This window comes from Pinus tabuliformis, chromosome 3_1 (genome assembly GCF_031772625.1).
Source record: "Pinus tabuliformis cultivar Carrire ecotype Pingquan chromosome 3_1, CPIR1, whole genome shotgun sequence".
NCBI lineage: Eukaryota > Viridiplantae > Streptophyta > Pinopsida > Pinales > Pinaceae > Pinus > Pinus tabuliformis.
In genome coordinates this window covers 54,925,627-54,944,107 of record NC_142301.1, presented here as the reverse complement: position 1 = coordinate 54,944,107, position 18,481 = coordinate 54,925,627, and the positions used below count along the sequence as shown (strand labels likewise).

General features: G+C 42.1%; 1 protein-coding gene across 2 annotated transcripts in view; it reads right to left on the bottom strand.

Moving 5' to 3' along the window:
* Positions 1–18,481, bottom strand: part of LOC149185742 (uncharacterized) — a 552,948-nt gene that overhangs the window by 463,713 nt on the left and 70,754 nt on the right. Inside the window, exon 5 of one of the 2 annotated variants that reach the window (XM_089410788.1) lies at positions 4,267–4,356. The exons of the other annotated variant lie outside the window; for it this stretch is intronic. Coding sequence (XP_089266914.1) covers positions 4,267–4,356 — 90 coding nt within the window. The remainder of the gene's footprint in view (positions 1–4,266; positions 4,357–18,481) is intronic. 2 annotated transcript variants of the gene reach the window in all.

Below are 18,481 nucleotides of genomic sequence, written 5' to 3'. Positions count from 1 at the left end.
CCAATACTACTGGAGCAGAGAAAGAACTTTGACTTGGTTGAATTATACCAGCCTCTAGCATTTCTGCAACCATACGTTCAATTTCACTTTTTTGGACATAGGGATATCTGTACGGCCTGATGTTTGGAGGAACACTTCCTGGAATCAGATGAATAGCATGATCATGATCACGCATAGGTGGGAGACCTTTGGGAGTCTCAAATACCTTGGAATGATTGTCCAGGACTTTTTGGAGATCTGGAGAAATAGATGATTCCGATGTGGAAACATCTAGCGAACATAATTGTGCAATTACACCTCTTTGCTCCTTTTTTAGAAGCTTTGTCATACCATTAGAGCTGATTATCTTTCCTGGTTTCCCTGCAATACCCCTTAATTCAACTTCCTTTCCTTCCGTAGAAAATTTGATGAAAAGTTCTTGAAAATTAAAAGCTATTGTACCCAAGGATTGTAGCCATTGGACTCCTAGTACAACATTAGCACCATTGGACCTACATCAGCACCTCTCATTGGAATGGAAAGCATTGGGCTAGTCAATACATATTCTCCCATGGATAGCTTGATATTATGGCACTTCCAGAGCAATTTATTGTTCCTCCATTTGCAATCATCACTTGACACTCTGGTGCTGGATATAGGAAGCAATTCAATTCTTTTGCTACCCTACAATGAATAAAATTGTGGGTGCTTCCTGAATCAATCAACACTATTACCTTTTTCTTCTTGATTTGTCCTTCTATCTTGATGGTTTGAGGAGTGGTAATTCCTGCCAATGCATTACAAGATATGGTCGGATTTATTTGTTCTTCATCTAGGCTTTGTTCCTGGAGTATATCTTCTTCTTTTGACCTTTCTTGCTCCTTTTCTTCTTCCTCTTCACAATCTATGTAGAATAATTTCTTCTCAGCACACTTATGACCTTTAGTGTATTTGCTATCACAACTGTAACAAAGCCCTTTTGCTCTTTTTTCTTCCAATTGTTGTGGTGTCAACCTTATAGGTTGTGGAAGACTAGGGGCAACAACACTTCCGTCTTTATAGTTGTGAGTGGTATGCTTCCTGGTTGCCATAATTTTGCTTTCCATTTTCTTGCTAACCTGAATGCCTTCTCTAATGAATCAGGTTCCCAAAGGCGAACATCATGTTGGATATTATCCTTTAAAGACCCTATGAACACATCAATCCTATGCTCCTCTGGAATATCTTTTACCCTTATGTTCAATTTTTGGAACTCCTCAATGTGCTCCATTACTGAACCCTTTTGTTTGAGACTTATCAATTGGCTAAAAAAAGTGTTGCTTTTTGTATCTTCATAATGTGCTATCAATTCTTCCGTAAAAATTGCCCAAGTGATAATTTTTTTACGAGAGCAAAGCCATTGATACCATACAAACTGATTTGGTTCCAAATATACAGTTGTCATACGTACCTTTTGTGTGTTTTGCACATTATTGAGATCGAAGAACTGCTCCATCTGTAATATCCATGTGGCGGGATCCTTGCCATCAAACTTCCTCATATCGATTTTTGGAATATGGTGGGTCTTCGATCCAACATTAGCGTCTATGGAATCATGATTAACATTACTTTTGTTCACATCATGAGTTTCCTTTACAACCTTTTCACCATTAGTAAGTATTTCTTGTAGAAAATTTGTCAAATCTGTCTTCAAATCTGCCATGTCTCTCTTCAAATCTGTCTTCGAATCATCCATCTTAGCTTCCATGCCCTTTATCTTAGATTCCACGCCATTTATCTTAAATTCCACGCCATTTATCTTAGCTTCTGTTAGCTTTTGTGAGCGTGACATTTGTTGCACTTGTTCTTGTAATTTTGATATATCATGTAGCATTTCTTCCTCTTCTTCATGAGTCATGCTAGAGCTTTCAGGTTCCTTACTAGGTGTTTGCATTTTCTTTCCTCGGGGCATCAGTTACCGATAATAATGCTTTACTATGCCCTTTGAATTCCGTTAAACCAAGCTTACACAAAAATTTTAAAAAAACTACACACCTTTTTTCACTTTATAGAAGCCTGATATTGAATCTGATGTATCTCTGTAATTTCGGATCATCCAGTTCTGAAATTGCGACCTATAGTAGCCTTCTGCGTCCTCTTTCCAATGCCACAAGTCTGACCCAAATTGGATTCTCCAAGGAAGAGTTATGTGAAATCTCCCACAGTGACTTGCTTTTAGACTAGTTCAGTAGAGCGAACTTGTACGACGTGCCACGAGTCACTGTTTCAACCTTTGAATCTGAAACACGCATACAAGAAACTACAGTCCGTCCTCTTTCTGTACCTTCTTAAATTTCAATCCGATCCCCAGAGAGAAAGTTATGGCGATTTTCCCCAGGTCACCTGTTTTGCATGTAATTCAGGAGTCTGCAAAAAGACCAACTTCCTCAGATCATATCTCCGCAAATATCGCGCGAAAAGTTCTGAAATTCGGACCCAAGGTTCAGCGCGATTTCTTCTCAAATGGGTTTTTTTTGCGACTTCTGAAACGTTACAGAAAAAATGTTATAGCGAAAATGCCACGATGACCTGTTTGGAGCAGCGAAACCCTAGAATCCAAAGCTCTGATACCAAATGTTATGAAACCAGCTCAAGAAAAGATAGAAAAGATAGATCAACGCCTTAGAATTCAGCCTCTTCGAGGGGGCAACCTCCTTTACATTACATAAATGAACAATTCTTCGATGATACAAATGAAAAAACCTCATTTCTATATATAGGAGTCTAAGGAGTCACAATATAATCCAGCCGACCTAACAATAATAATATAAAGCCACAAAAATAACGATAGAGGGATTCTATGGGGCACAGAAATAACAACATGGGGGTAATAGGGGCACAACAATATAAATCAGGGGTATAACTACAATAGTAATGGGGTAATCATTAGTATTATAGGGACCCAACAGGGTCGTTGACACGTAGTGGTCAACGGGCCTTTCAAGATGAAATTGGGCCAAATGAACAAGGCTTCAGGACGAGGTGACAATGGGACTTTACCCTATGTGAGCCCATCCTAGCAGGTTGCATAGATCTTTGCAACCCTACTAATCGGATCAGTGACAAGAAACTCCTTTTCCTTAGACATAAAGTGAAAGGCAAGGCCACTAAGGTGACAATGGGTGGCCTAGGAGTTTCCTCTTGGAATTAGGACTTTTCCGTCTAAGAGAGAGTTTGAGTGACAACACGACCAACTTCCACAAAACATTCAAGGATTTCCTCTTCCAAACACTAGGACATAAACCGCAAGACTAGTAGACAAAGTAGGTTAGGAGGTCCCAAAGCCAAACTCTCTCCGTACAAACTACTATGCTCAAGGTTTGATCAAGCACCCAATTCTCCAATGACAGACTCTTCCCCCTTGCCTTGCATGTTAGGAGTGATGGACCTCCTCAATCTAGCACTCCTCCTAGAATTACACAGTCAAGCCCCCTCAGCACCAAGTATTGTCTGAATACATTATTATTAGAGAGTGCATCCCTTCACATGATTGATGACTCAGATGAGGAGCCTTTTTCTCTCTCCCCTTATTTGGCCTCAACTTCTACTTCCAACACCCTTTGACATCCTTTATAGCCATCATGATTTTCTATTTGAACTTGTTTTATACTTCTTTTAGTGAGTACTTAGCCTCTTTTCCACTTTTGATAGAGTAACAGTAGGAGTTGCTTTTGCAATGCTAATAGGTACTTACATTGGATGCACTTTTGAGTCCCATTGACCTACTTATTGTGGTCATTGGTTGAATGTTAATAAAATTATCTTATCTTATTTAATAATGCAATGTAAATGCCGAAGTGTAACATATTCTCTCAAATATTTGCCTTCATTCGTATTTTGGTAAATCCTATCTATAAATAATTGAAATTTTTTAATTACACCTTTTTTTCGTTTTTCTTTTAAATGAAACCAGATTTACTTTTTTCTCCAAAAATAGAACATACATACAATAGTAGAAAGCAAATTCAAAGAAGCCATTGTCCTAATGACTTAACAGAGACAACCTTCTAAAAAGTGCTGGATTTATGAAGCAGATCAAGAGTGCCACAAATGATTTCCGAGTAAAACAATTCATTAAAAAATGAATAGATTACTATAACATGAAGTCAATAAGCTTGTCAAATTTTGGTTTTCCATTTATCAATTTTCATTATAAACAGTAAAAGGGGCTTCCCCTACAGTATCCCATATTTACATGAACTAAATTTAAAACCCAAAACTCTATTTAAACAATAGAGTGGGACTTACCTGTAGTATGTGTGGATTGTTGTGCAAGAGACGAACTACCAGGTACATAAGATCATCAAAATCTGCAGCATTGGATCTCCTAAGCTCAAGCTTCAAACAAGAAAGACAAAAGGTTAGTTTAATTATAAAGGTATGACAGTTACACAAAACCATAAGGCTACATATGCTTCCGCTTTCTTCAGATATTTGCATCCCACTATCTTATGTTTTCCTTATTCCACTTGAACCAGCTGTCCAACCATCTAGACTACTGCCTAGCCAGCTAAACACATAACAAACAATAATAAAATTGGGGTTTCAAAAGAAGCATAGTGACAAAAAACTAGACAAGACCCACACCCACTGAATGCACTATATGTGAACTGATTGCAAATGCTTAACAACATTGTCTGATTATCCCATGATTATTACCATAGTACCAAGTTGGACCAAATTGAAGAAAACAATTTGGAAATTAGGGAATAATTCAGTTAAACCAAATAATTCAGCTCAGTTTGGATTCAGCATGGTCGACGAATCATTGACCATACTGAATTGAACCAAATTCAAATTTCAAAAAATAAATTCCCCAGAAACTTGTTTGCTTGAAAACCCTTAAAGATATAAAAATAAAAATTGCTTTCAGCAGGCCTGATTCCCACTAAAATCTGTGAGTTTGGACTCTGATGCATTTATCAGTCCAGGGCTCTACTTTATGCAACTATGCCTGGAAGATCAACCTTGGAACTTGTAAGAGAAGTAGGGTGTAATTTACATAATATATACATACATACATGTATGTATGTATGTATTTCCTGAAATTTTGGGCATTGGGGACTGACCAGCGAAAGAAATCGGCCTCCCTCTCAGCCCGAAGGCAAGAGAGAGGTTGCTGGTACCTGGCCAGCCTACAGTATATACCAACTTAAGAGCATCACATAGTTACTCTATTCCAAAGCTTAAACATATCAACTTACAAGACTTGAACCTGGGTGGGGCAGACCACAACAACTCTGCCCAATCACCTGAGCTAAGCTCAATTGACATACATATGGCATCAATTTAATAAATAATAATTAATAGTAACTGAAAGGACACATCCTAACTAGAAGACATGACCTAACGAAAGAATCCGGTTGGAAAAGCCCTTGGGGCTTTCTGGTTTGGTTAATGGGCTTTGCACCCAAGATTGGGGTTTTGGACCCAAAAGCGTGGGCTTGCAACCCAAGGAAAAGAATTTAATAATCTAATTTAATTATAAGCCGGCTTAAGGGTCAAGTTGGCTCAGTCGGCCAGCAAGGCCAAGAGACATACCGCTTGGGGTTTCACACCCCTTGGAAAGGAATAAATACAAGGCGAGGCATCATTTTTCTTGTGTGGTGAAAAAGAGGGCTAAAAGGACTTAGCTGCATGCAGCAAAAGGAGCCACAGGAGATGAAAGCAAGGAGGCTGAGTATCTGTGGTTGAATAGGGCTGCTTTTGAGCATTAAAGGAGGCTGCAGCCAGGTAAAAGGCCATAGGCCTAAACAAGCTAGCCACAGCAAGATAGGAGGCTGCAGGAAGGCTACAGACCAGCCGCAGGCAGGAGCAAGAAGCTGCAGAGACGTAGCAGACAGAGCTAGCCGCAGGCCTAAAAAGGGCAACTGCAGGTGAGTTGAAGCAGCCGCAACAAAGGAGAATAGGCTGCAGGCCTGTTCTGGCTGGTAAAGGGCTGTTGTAGCAGCTTGCAGAAGCAAAGGGTGGCCTGTTAGGGCAGGCCGTAGGCCAAGAAAAAGAGGTCAAGAGCTGCTGAGCATGCTAAGGTCTACAGGGAGCTGTCTAAAGGAGAAAAGTGTTGGCTGCAAGGGACAGCAAGCCAACTGTGAAGGAAAACAAGGGGCAGCAGAGGACCATGTGCTAAAGGTGTATGCCCAGGTATGTAATTTGTTGTTTAATAATTTAAGGAGGGTTGGTTAGGCCTTAGCAGTGCTACAGCAGTGTAGTTAACTGTTGTAGGTGTTGATATTTTTGGGCAGGAAAGGCTTAGAGGACAAAGCCTCAGCCCTAGGTATTTCGTCAAAAGATAGACCTTGTATTTTGACATCTGTATAGGGATATAAAGGGCAATTATCCCTAGAACAGGAGCCCTGTGAGTTTTCTTATTGAAGGACTAATAAGAAACAAGTTTGGGCATTAATTCGTGTGTACTATTATTGATCTAATTGCTGGTATATTCTGTTGTGCAAAAGTTGCTTTTCAAGTTAGGCACTGCTAGTGTGTTTATGTCTCCTAGCTAAGGCATAGACCAGACCTGGGGTGCGTGGATTTCTAACATGGTATCAGAGTGACTTTGGAGAGCAGTTGGATCAGAGTGTTCACAAGTGGCAGCTCTAAGAGGGAGTTGTGGGACTATTGGAGGAATCAGGAGTGTTGCCAAGAGAGTTGGCTAGGTATGCCTTATGAGACATGGAGCAGAATCTTTAGACAAAGAGTTGTGGATTATTGCGGCTCAGGGTGGTAAGATGGGAGTTTTGGTGGATTGGTGGAGAACTCGGCGCATGGCAGTATGTTTAATGGTGGGTTGTCGCTACTATTGATGGACTTTCATTGACTTGTCAAAGTAAGTTGCAACAGCTCAAGCACCTTGGCAGGGAGTGTTTTGGCATGGATGAGGTAGCTTCATATGGATTGCAGTTTGATGAGTTTCGTGAGATAGTATCTTCATTGGGTTGCAGAGTTGCACATCCGATAGTAGAGCCATGTGCATATGAGGTGTTTGACCCAAGAGGATGAGGACACTTGTAGAGTTGAGTTTCGGTGGTCTAGAGTGGACTAGGCCAAGTGTTCAACTGCAGTTCAAGACTGACCTTGAAAGGACACAAGTTTAGTTGCAGCATGTGCATAAGTTTTCATGAGGTTACTTTCCAGGAGGGAACGCAGAGTAAGCCAAGGGAAGGTTGTGTAGGCTCAAAGGGAGTCTAGCTTCAAAGGGAGATTGTGGGCTAAGAGGGAGAATCACCCACCCAAGGGAAGTCTAACCTTTAGGTTCAAGCGAGAGAGTGGAATCTTCCAGGCTATGCAAGGAAAGTCACGGACCATGCAAGGAAAGTCACGGACCATGCAAGGAAAGTCGTCGGCCATGCAAGGAAGTCATGGAGCACGCAAGGAAAAGTCATGGTACATGCAAGGAAATCATGGACCATGCAAGGAAAGTCATGATCGTGCAAGAAAAGTCATAGCACATGCAAGAAATTCATGGCCATGTAAGGAAAAGTCATGGCACATACAAAGAAGTCATGGCCATGCAAGGAAAAGTCATGGAGCTAGAGATTTCTAGGAACAAGGAAAGTCATGGTTTGGATGGCCATATAATATGCTCTGAAGCGAGAGGCTTCTAGGAGCATGGTGCATTCAAAGATCCAGGTCCTCTAGCACGATGTGGTTGTGGATCAGATTGAGAGGTAGGGCCACTTCTAGGTGGTGGTGGAAATACCTTCTTCATTAAGTGATCTGAAATCACCCCTAGGTGACCTCAGGAAATTAATGAAGGTATTACAGACTCATGTGTCGGTGTGTGTGTCTATGTTATATTGTGCAATGGATCAATAAGATTGCGAAATACACAGACACTTGAAACAGTAAGAGATCACAGTAAGCAACACATAAACACAACAAAATTTAATAAAGAGTTCACCCAATCCTCCTGGGCTACGTCTCCTGGTCCAGCCTTCAGTGGTGGCCTTTTTATTATGCTTTTAAAGCAGAGTCTTACAATAAGGAGCTCAATCTGAGTCTCACTTGACAGAAGATGATTAGTAGGATGGCACTTGGAATTCCCAAGTCCTTAGAGTTCACAGACTCCTCTTACCAAATTTCGACCTCAATTGGTCTCTGTCTGCTCGATGCTGCCCTTACTCTGATGGTCAACTCGGCTTCTCTGTCCTCTGCAATTTTGCCTCTCTTTTTGTGTCTCTTGGCCTTCAACTTCTTCACTGCTTCTCTACCTCACTTTCTGTCCTGCCTCTGTCAGCTCGTGGCTTTAAAACCAGTTCGTTCCTTCAACTGTTCGTTTCAACTTCCCGGCTCTCTGGATCGCCTGCCTCTGTCCGCTGGGACTCCTCTGCCCTGCATCATCATTGCTGCGTAACGCTTCGCAAAGAGGTGGCCACCTGTCTCCTTGCGAACTAAGTGTCAGTTCTTCCCGAATGGTCGTTTTTTCCGTTATTTCCCAGATGTCTGCGAAACGGATCCTTCTGTCGATTCATCGGTCAAATCGGACTTCAAATCTTATGTGTCGTAGTTTATTTCTCCCTCGGGTCCGGTCATCCATCGGGTTGAACCTCCGTCGTTGATCTGGAGCCCCCAGATCCTACGGTCTTCGCTCCTATCGCACGGTTGAGTTGCTCGACCGTTAATCCGCGATGTAAGCGATTTCTCTCTCTCCCCACCGGACACGCGTCACTTGGTGTATGGAATCGCTAGGTCCTCGGCCAAACCCGCTTACCGCCCGAAATGCCTCCGATATTCCACCGGTTTTGAGCGCGGGACCCGCCTTGTCAATTTTAGCGCTTTCCCACAGTTTTCTGGTTTCCCTTGTGACCAAGCACTCGAGGCCTTTCCTTCTCGAGGGGTTTTGGAAACAGCTTCCATTTCTGGGTCTGAGCTTCCCAATTGCCATTTTTGCGCCATGCGCGGTCTCCATGGGCCAACGGTCAGCGCGCTTTGACCGAAGGTCCTCGTTGTTCCATGCTAGCTGCAAATTACCATTATTCAGAGGTTATTTCTGATAGCTATAAGATTTTTTGAAGTCTGTCATTCATTCTTAACAATCATGGAATTGTTTGAGGATCCAATTCGGATCACGGCCTTCCCACTGAAAAAAGCTTTTGGACCACCAAAAGTTGGTTTTCAAGCATCGACTAAGTGAGGATACAACTTTCTCATTTGTCCAATCTCTATCCATTTTGCACTGCTTGGCTTTGAACCCCTGAGCCCAATTCTGAGGTACTCAACATCTCCCCTGCGCGTCGTCCTCACCTTCTTGTCCAGAACTGTGTCTTCCTGCAATTCATTAAGATATTCAGGTAACAGGTCATCAATAGAAGGCAATTGACTCTGCTCTTCAAGATCTTCAATTAACGAAGGTTCAAATAGTCTCAAGTTGTCTGCATTGACAACTGAGTAGATGTGCATATAAGCTGGCAAATCAAGGCAAAAAGCATTCTCACCAATTTTCTCAAGGATCTTGAAAGGTCCATACCTTATTGGTTTTAGCTTTTTACCTTCACCTTGCATCCTGTCTTTGCTGATATACAGCCAGACTTGATCACCAACTTGGAAACTATGCTCCATCCGATGCTTGTCATGCCTTGCCTTGTATTTGGCCTGGCTCTTTTCCAGCTGTTCCTGTACTGCCTGATGGATCTCTTGGATTTGTTCAATGAACCTAGTTGCCTTGTCCACATCGTTGTGTCCCTCAACTATTGTGTCCTTACCAAAGACAAAATCCAAGGGAGACCTTGGTGTGAAACCAAAACAGGTCTCAAAAGGAGATCTCTGTGTGGAAGAATGTTTGGCTCGGTTGTAAGCATGTTGCACATAACACAAATGTTCATCCCAAAGCTTGGGATGCTTGCTGCAATATCCCCTAAGCAACTGGATCACTGTCCTGTTGACTACTTCTGTCTGGCCATCGGTTTGTGGATGGAAAGTTGTGCTTTTCTTCAGTTTGGTGTCCATCAGTTCCCACAGACTTGACCAAAACTTTCCCACAAATCTGGTGTCTCGATCAAATATAATGGAAGTGGGTAATCCAAAATGAACCCATACATGTTGAAAGAACAGTTTTGCAGTTTGTTCAGCTGTAATCTGTTTATTACAAGGTATCAAAATACACATTTTGCTGAACCTATCCACAACAACATATAGATAGTCATGACCTTTCCTAGATTTAGGTAGTCCTCCAACAAAGTCCATGGAAACACTTTCCCAAGGATGAAAAGGAACTGGTAGTGGAGTGTACAAGCCTAGTTTCCTATTGTTGGGCTTGCTTTTAGCACACATAGTACACCCTCTTACATATCTAAAAACTGTATCGTTCATTTTTTGCCAATAACAAAACCTTTGCAGCTATGCAACTGTTTTGCTTCCCCCAAAGTGACCTGATATTAGAGAAGTGTGTGCTTCTCTAATTATCTTTACTCTTTCAGTTTGTGGAATGCATAACTTCCCACAATGATACAAGAGTTGGTCCTTAATATGATAATCCAATTCTTCTACTCGTTTGCCTTGACTTAAAGTTGCATATACATCTTTAAAGTCTATATCTTGAGCATATTGTTCAATGTAGCTTTCATGTAATATAGAATTATGCTTAAGTATAGTAGATGCATTTATAATGGGTCTAGATAACATATCTGCAACTTTATTATGTATGCCCTTTTTATATCTGATGACTAAATGAAACTGCTGTAGGAACCCCATCCACCTGTAGTGTCTTGATTGCTGCAACTTAGTTTGGGAGTGTAGATATTGAAGTGGTTGATGATCAGTATGTATAACTGTTTCTTTGCCCATTAAGTAATGTTTCCACTTTTTCACACTCTGTACTAATGCATACAATTCTTTATCATATATGGGAAAGTTAACTACTGCAGAGTTAAACGTCTCAAAATGATAACATATGGGTTTACCGTGCTGTATCAACACCGCTCCCATGGCATAGTCACTAGCATCTGTTTGGATCTCAAACTGTCTTTGAAGATCTGGCAGTGCTAGTACTGGTGTTGTACTAATCTTTTCTTTCAAGGTGTCGAAGGCTTTCTACTGTTTGCCTCCCCACTAAAACACCTTGTTCAATCCTGTTAAAGCATGTAAGGGAGCTGCAATTGAGGAAAAGTTAGAAATGAACTTTCTCCAATATTGTGTTGCTCCTAAGAAGCTTCTAACTTCTGTAGCAGATTTGGGTTTAAGCCAATTTACAATGACTGCGACTTTAGAGGGATCTATCTTCAATTCACCACCCCCTACCATATGACCCAAATAATTCAAAGATGTTTTGCCAAATTCACATTTTGAGAGTTTAACATAAAGTTTTTCTTTTTCAAAACATCTAGTGTCTGCTTAACATGCTTTAAATGTTATTCCCGTGTTTTGCTAAATATAAGAATGTCATCCAAATATACAATAACAAAATCATCAAGAAAAGATCTGAGCACATAATTCATTATTCTCATGAAAGTAGCAGGAGCATTAGTTAAGCCAAAAGGCATAACCAGCCACTCATACAATCCCTGCTTTGTTTTGAAAGCAGTCTTCCATGCATCTTGTTCTGCAACTCTGACCTGATGATATCCACTATGCAAGTGTAGCTTGGAAAAATAAACAGCTTCTTTCAATTGATCTAATAGATCATCTATGCGAGGAAGGGGATAACGATTTTTTCTTGTTATCTTATTCAGTGCTCGGTAATTAATGCACATTCTCCACGAGCCATCTTTCTTTCTCACCAAAACGATTGGTGACCCACATGGTGATGTGCTAGGTTTGATGAACCCCTTCTCGAGCAATTCTTGCACCTGCTTCTTGTTTTCTGCATTCTCTAAAGCGGACAACCTGTACATCCCAATGTTAGGCAATGGAGCATCTTGCTGCAAATTAATATCATGCACAGTTTCCTTTTTGGGTGGCAGACCTTTAGGTTCTTGAAACAAGATATCATACTTTGAAACAACTTTTTCTAAATCAGCATGATGTTTAGCATCACAGCCCTCAAATACATTGGTTTTATCAGGTTTCTTTTCTTTTACAACCATCAGTAAAAATTGCTTGCATGAATTTACAATTCGTTTCATCTACGCTGAGTTTATGAGAGTATAATTATTCTTGAGCTTATGAGCTCTTACAAAGTATTCGATTCCATCTTTAACGAGTAGATACTTGTTCTCAGCTCTATAGAAAATAGCTTTTCTGTCATACAAGTAAGGAATTCCTAAGACAACTCCACAATTATCCAAAGGAATTATATCTAACTCAACCTCATCTACAAATGCTGACCCAAAAAAAAACTTAAGTTTGCATTGTCTAGTCACTTGTAGTTGTGCTTTATCACTTAACCAACCTAATGGGTATGGTTTCTTGTGAGGTGTAGTCAGTGATCCCAACTTCTTTACAACTGCTTCAGAAATGAAATTTACTTGTGAGCCACTATCAAACAAAGTATCAATCTTTTAATGTTTGGAAATAACTCAAATATGGAAAAGCTCATGTCTTTTTCTCTCATTTTCTTCATCAATAGTAGATTGTGCAGAATTACTAGTAGATTCTTCAGAATTCTTACCTTTTATACATGTGGCTGCAATGGTTGTTTCATCTCCTGAGTCCGACCCCAAATCTTTCTGAATAGCTGCAGCAGTTTTCTTCTTCTTGCCCTCGAACTTCTTAGGTCTCAGCTCCGGATGCAGGATCCAACAGTGCTCATCATCATGCCCATCCTTCTTACAGTGAGTGCATGAAGATTTGCTTTTCTGTGCAGTGTTGGTCTTGTTCTCTTTCCATTTTTGTTTTCTTTTCTCCTTATTCTTGCTTGCAATGGACTTGGATGATCCTCCAACTTCTGGGTTCCTATTCTTTCCTCTAGCTTCTAGATGCGTAGCTTGAACAGATACCTCATCTATACTAGTGGGATTAAACATGAGGATAGTGTGCCTCATGTAGCTGTGTAGACCACCGATGTACTTCAACAGAGTCTCAGGTGAGTCTAATGAGATTCCTAGAATCAAAGCTCTCTTCCTAAATTCTTGGGTGTAACTTTGTACACTTTGCCCTTTCAATTGGCAAAGAGTTTGCCAGCTCATCATGGCTTGCTGCATGTAAGCCAGTGGATAGAACTGATTTTTGATTGCAGAAACAAATTCACTCCAAACAGAAAGAGTCTTACCATGTTTCTTCATGTCAGCTTGGGTCCTGCCTTCCCACCAAACCAAGGCAGTGCCCCCAAGGCGTAGGCTGGCCAGCTGAATCTTGCTCTTGTCTGAATCGATACTCTGCACTCTGCAATAAACATCAATTTGTCTGATCCAATTGTCCAGCTTTTCTGCATTCAACTCTCCATCATATATTGGTAAATCAAATTTAACATCTAGTTTAATCAAAGATGCTTTCTTTTTATGTTCAGGGCTATTAGGAGGTATGAGAAAGCTTTCTTCTTTCCCTTTGCCTTTGGAGTGGTCATGGAGGAAAGATTCTTCTTCCCCCTTATCTTGTTTGGAGCCTGATGATTCCTCATCTTTGTGTTTTCTAAAGTCCTTATACATTTCTTCTACCATGGACCTCATGGCCAGGAAACTATCTATAAATTGTGGGTCTGGGCCCACAGAACCTTCCTCCGACATTGTCTTCTGAGGATAGACTCTTCCAATTTCAGGATTAGTTTTGACCAACTCTCCCTCTCCTAATTTGAGCTTTGATCTAGTTAGCATTCAACAGCTAAATCTAGCACAAGCTTGTCTAACCTTAACAACCTAGAGCTCTGATACCACTTGATCTGAAATCACCCCTAGGTGACCTCAGGAAATTAATGAAGGTATTACAGACTCATGTGCTGGTGTGTGTGTCTATGTTATCTTGTGCAATGGATCGATAAGATTGCGAAATACACAAACACTTGAAACAGTAAGAGATCACAGTAAGCAACACATAAACACAACAAAATTTAATAAGGAGTTCACCCAATCCTCCTGGGCTACGTCTCCTGGTCCAGCCTTCAGTGGTGGCCTTTTTATTATGCTTTTAAAGCAGAGTCTTACAATAAGGAGCTCAATCTGAGTCTCACTTGACAGAGGATGATCAATAGGATGGCACTTGGAATTCCCAAGTCCTTAGAGTTCACAGACTCCCCTTACCGAATTTCGACCTCAATTGGTCTCTGTCTGCTCGATGCTGCCCTTACTCTAATGGTCAGCTTGGCTTCTCTGTCCTCTGCAATTTTGCCTCTCTTTCTGTGTCTCTCGGCCTTCGGCTTCTTCACTGCTTCTTTGCCTCACTGTCTGTCCTATCTCTGTCAACTCGTGGCTTTAAAGCCAGTTCGTTCCTTCGACTGTTCGTTTCAGCTTCCCGACTCTCTGGATCGCCTGCCTCTGCCCGCTGGGACTCCTCTGCCCTGCATCATCATTGCTGCGTAACGCTTCGCAGAGAGGTGGCCACTTGTCTCCTTGCGAACTGAGTGTTAGTTCTTCCCGAACGGTCGTTTTTTCCGTTATTTCCCAGATGGCTGCGAAAACGGATCCCTCTGTCGATTCATCGGTCAAATCGGACTTCAAATCTTATGTGTCGTAGTTTATTTCTCCCTCGAGGCCGGTCATCCATTGGGTTGAACCTCCACCGTTAATCCGGAGCCCCCAAATCCTACGGTCTTCACTCCTATCGCACGGTTGAGTTGCTCGACCGTTACTCCGTGATGTAAGTTGTTTCTCTCTCTCCCCGCCGAACACGCGTCACTTGGTGTATGGAATCGTTGGGTCCTCGACCAAACCCGCTTACCGTCTAAAATGCCTCTGATATTCCGCCGGTTTTGAGCGCGGGACCCGCCTTGTCGATTTTAGCGCTTTCCCATAGTTTTCTGGTTTCCCTTGTGACCGAGCGCTCGAGGCCTTTCCTTCTCGAGGGGTTTTGGAAATAGCGTCCATTTCTGGGTCTGAGCTTCACAATTGCCATTTTTGCGCCATGCGCGGTCTCCATGGACCAACAGTCAGCGCGCTTGGACCGAAGGTCCTCGTTGTTCCGTGCTGGCTGCAAATTACCATTATTCAGAGGTTATTTCTGATAGCTATAAAAAAAAATTGAAGTCTGTCATTCATTCTTAACAATCATGGAATTGTTTGAGGATCCAATTCGAATCATTAAGAGGGGGTGTTGAAATATTGGTATTTTAGAAGGTATTTCTAGTTGGAAAAGCCCTTGGGGGCTGACTTGACATCTTGTGGTGTGTAAAATCTGAATTTAAAAATTCAATTTCTCACTTTTGGAAAGGCCATGAAGAACATGCCTTATAGAAATATTCTTTTGAGAAATCAATAAATAAATTCTCTTTTATCACAAGCATGAAGAACATGCTAAATACAATTTTTCTTTCATCACAAATATAATTTATATTTTATCTTCACAAGTACAAATAGTACATTATGAAGACCGACCATAGCTACAAAATTAAACACTAAACAGGTGTATTACTATCCTTGCATATTGGGTACTGTAACATTTCCAAGTAGTGGATTTATGTACGTTGTAAACTGATATTTACTGTTGGTATTACTAAAATACTCATTCAGTTGTCTATTGTTGTGCATTCAATGCCTTTTTGTTGAATTGAATGAAAAACACTGTGATATCAGCACGATATTCTTTATATTCTTAAAACCCTATGGGAAAAAATTCCCTAGGGATATTACAGTGTTATCAAAGTTAGCTCCTTCTATCCCGGAGGGTTTGTTTGGAAATGGAGCTACTGGAATCAATTTTGGGAAGGGGTACCCTGAGTCTTTTCATAAGTGTGAAGAGTATCACAGGAACCTAGCAAGAGAAGTTGAAGTATGGTCGAAGGCACGCTGAAACAATTGGTCATGGCTATACCCTACTAAAAAGAATAAAGGACCTCAATCTTTTGAATTTGGTGGTATGGTGTTGATTTGGGTATGTTCTATGCTTAGAGCAATTTACTTCAATTTTCATAGTTAGCTCAATATCTTTTCCAGATTAGCAATCATATCAGCATTAAAGTAAACTGCAGATAGAACATAAACATAAATCGCAGAAGACAAGCCAAGACAAGAGGACACAAGATGTGGCGCTAGCTAGGGACAAACCCCAATGTGGGGAAACCCTTGATCAATTCTTCTTATATGTTCTTCAATAGTTCAGCAGAGAGAGAGAGATAGTACATTTACAACAGAAGTCATCACTTTGACTTATCTAGATCAGAGCATAGATCATCTCCTAGGATGATGATACATGAGATCAGTTGAAGACATGCTGCTTCAACTGATTCTCCAAGGTGACTCCTTCACCTCTCATAGTGTTGCATCTCGTCATCATGCTGCACTTCACCATGTTGTACCATGCTGCATTTCATCATGCTTCGCTAATCATGACTGTACCCATCACAGTACTGCATCTCCTCATGCTGCAGCATGTTGAGCTCTTCATTGCACTAAGTTGCATCCAAATGCATGCTACAATACCTCATCATCCTGCTGCTTCTCACTCCATGCTGCATCTAGATCATCATGCTGCTGGACCATATCATCATGTTGCTGGACCATATCATCATGCTGCTGCACTAGCTGTCACCTACAGCCAACCAAATCAGCTTTTTTTCCTTACCTTAAAACTGCCCACACAGACCTGCGTCCTTCTTTTTTCAAACTAGGCCTAGCTGTAGCATTTAACAACCCTCCACACAGTCATTAAGAAACCCTTGCTATGATGCTATGGCCTATGGCCTAGCACATAGCAACTCTGAAGTAAATTAACACAGCAACACAAAGGAGCAGACTTCAACACTTTCCTTCACTGTATAACTGTGACCTAATGTCTACACTCCGTGCTGTGATCGAGGAAGCACGCCACCGGTCCTCGAAGGTGTACTGCTGCTTTGTGGACTTCCGGAATGCTTTTGATTCAGTCCCGAGAGAGGATCTTCTACAGCGACTCAAAGACACCAATACCCCAAACTCCCGGCTGATTGTTGTTATGCGTCTATACGAGTCTGTCCTGGGCCGTCTTCGCACGGTGGGGGGACTATCTGAGTTCATCCGGAGCACGATTGGAGTTAAGCAGGGGTGCCCACTCTCCCCCACCTTATTTGGGATATATATTGATGAGCTCGAAGCCTTTCTGCGGGAACACATACAGGAGTCTGACGGTTGCTATCTTCATCAGGTTTTGATCTATATCTTACTCTTTGCAGATGACATTGCACTCTTATCCTCATCACCAGAAGGTCTCCAGAGGCAGCTGGATGCGTTAGCCCTATTCTGTGATCTCCGGAAATTGTCAGTGAACCTGAGTAAGACAAAGGTAATAGTCTTCAACGGGACGAAGAAGTCTCAGGATCTCCGATTTCTCTTCAAGGGAGAGAGAGTGGAGATTACCAATAGCTACACATACTTGGGAGTACAGTTTTCGGGCCCCCGGTTCAGTATGCGGCCAGCTCTGCAACCTCGGATCAATAAGGGGTATGGCTCTCTAGCCATTTTAGAGAGACAATGTTTCCGCCACCACTTCCAGGACATCTCGTCCAAATTGAGCCTTATGGACGCCCTGATCCGACCCACGGTCCTGTACGGATCGGAAATTTGGGGCCCCTCCTTGCTTGAGTCTGATTGGGCAGCAGTTGAGAGAGTCCAAACCCTTCTCCTCCGACGTATTATCCGTTGCAAGCATACTATCCCACATCAAATCATACTGGCCGAGTTTGGTGCGCAGCCCTTCCGCCTTGAGACAGCCTTCAGACTGGTCTCTTTTCTTCACCGAGCCCGGAGCTTCGCAGATACATTGAAAGGACGCGAAAGGTACCCTTATCTAGCCTACTGCTCTTCTGAAGCCATCGACCGCACCCAACCAGGAAAAGCCAAGTGTTGGTATACAGGGGTCTCGAAGTTCCTCGAGGCAGTGGGACTCCATATAGATCATCTCCCCCCCTTTCGGTATTCCCTGAATGCCCCCAGAGGACTCCCCCCCAGGCAGGAACTAAACAAGATCATCAAGGAAGACATCTACAGGCAGTTTATCCAGGTCACATGGATTAACCCCCCGGGGGGCCTGCGCCCAAAGATGGCGTTCTATGCAGAGCACTTCTTGAGTATCAGAGACGGGCTTATAGTTCGCCCCCAGTACACGCTTCGACATTGGATGCATGCTCTTCGGATCCCCCTCGGGCAGTTCAGAGTTGGATCACATAGGCTTCGGGTAGAGACAGACCACCAGATAGAGAGAGTTGACAGGACTTGCCGGCTATGCCATACACAGGAGGTGGAAACTGAATGGCACTTCATCTTCGGTTGTCCGATATATTATGAGATCAGAGGTCGCTACCACTGTCTGTTCAGAGGACCACAGAACCTATCCAGCTTCTTCAGCTACACGGACCAGAGATGTGTCGCACTTTACATCCAGGAGACTCTAAAGCATCAGGAGCATTTCCTCCGGCCTCCCGTCCGACCCAACACTACTCGTCAGATCACCTCTTTCTTCAGCATAC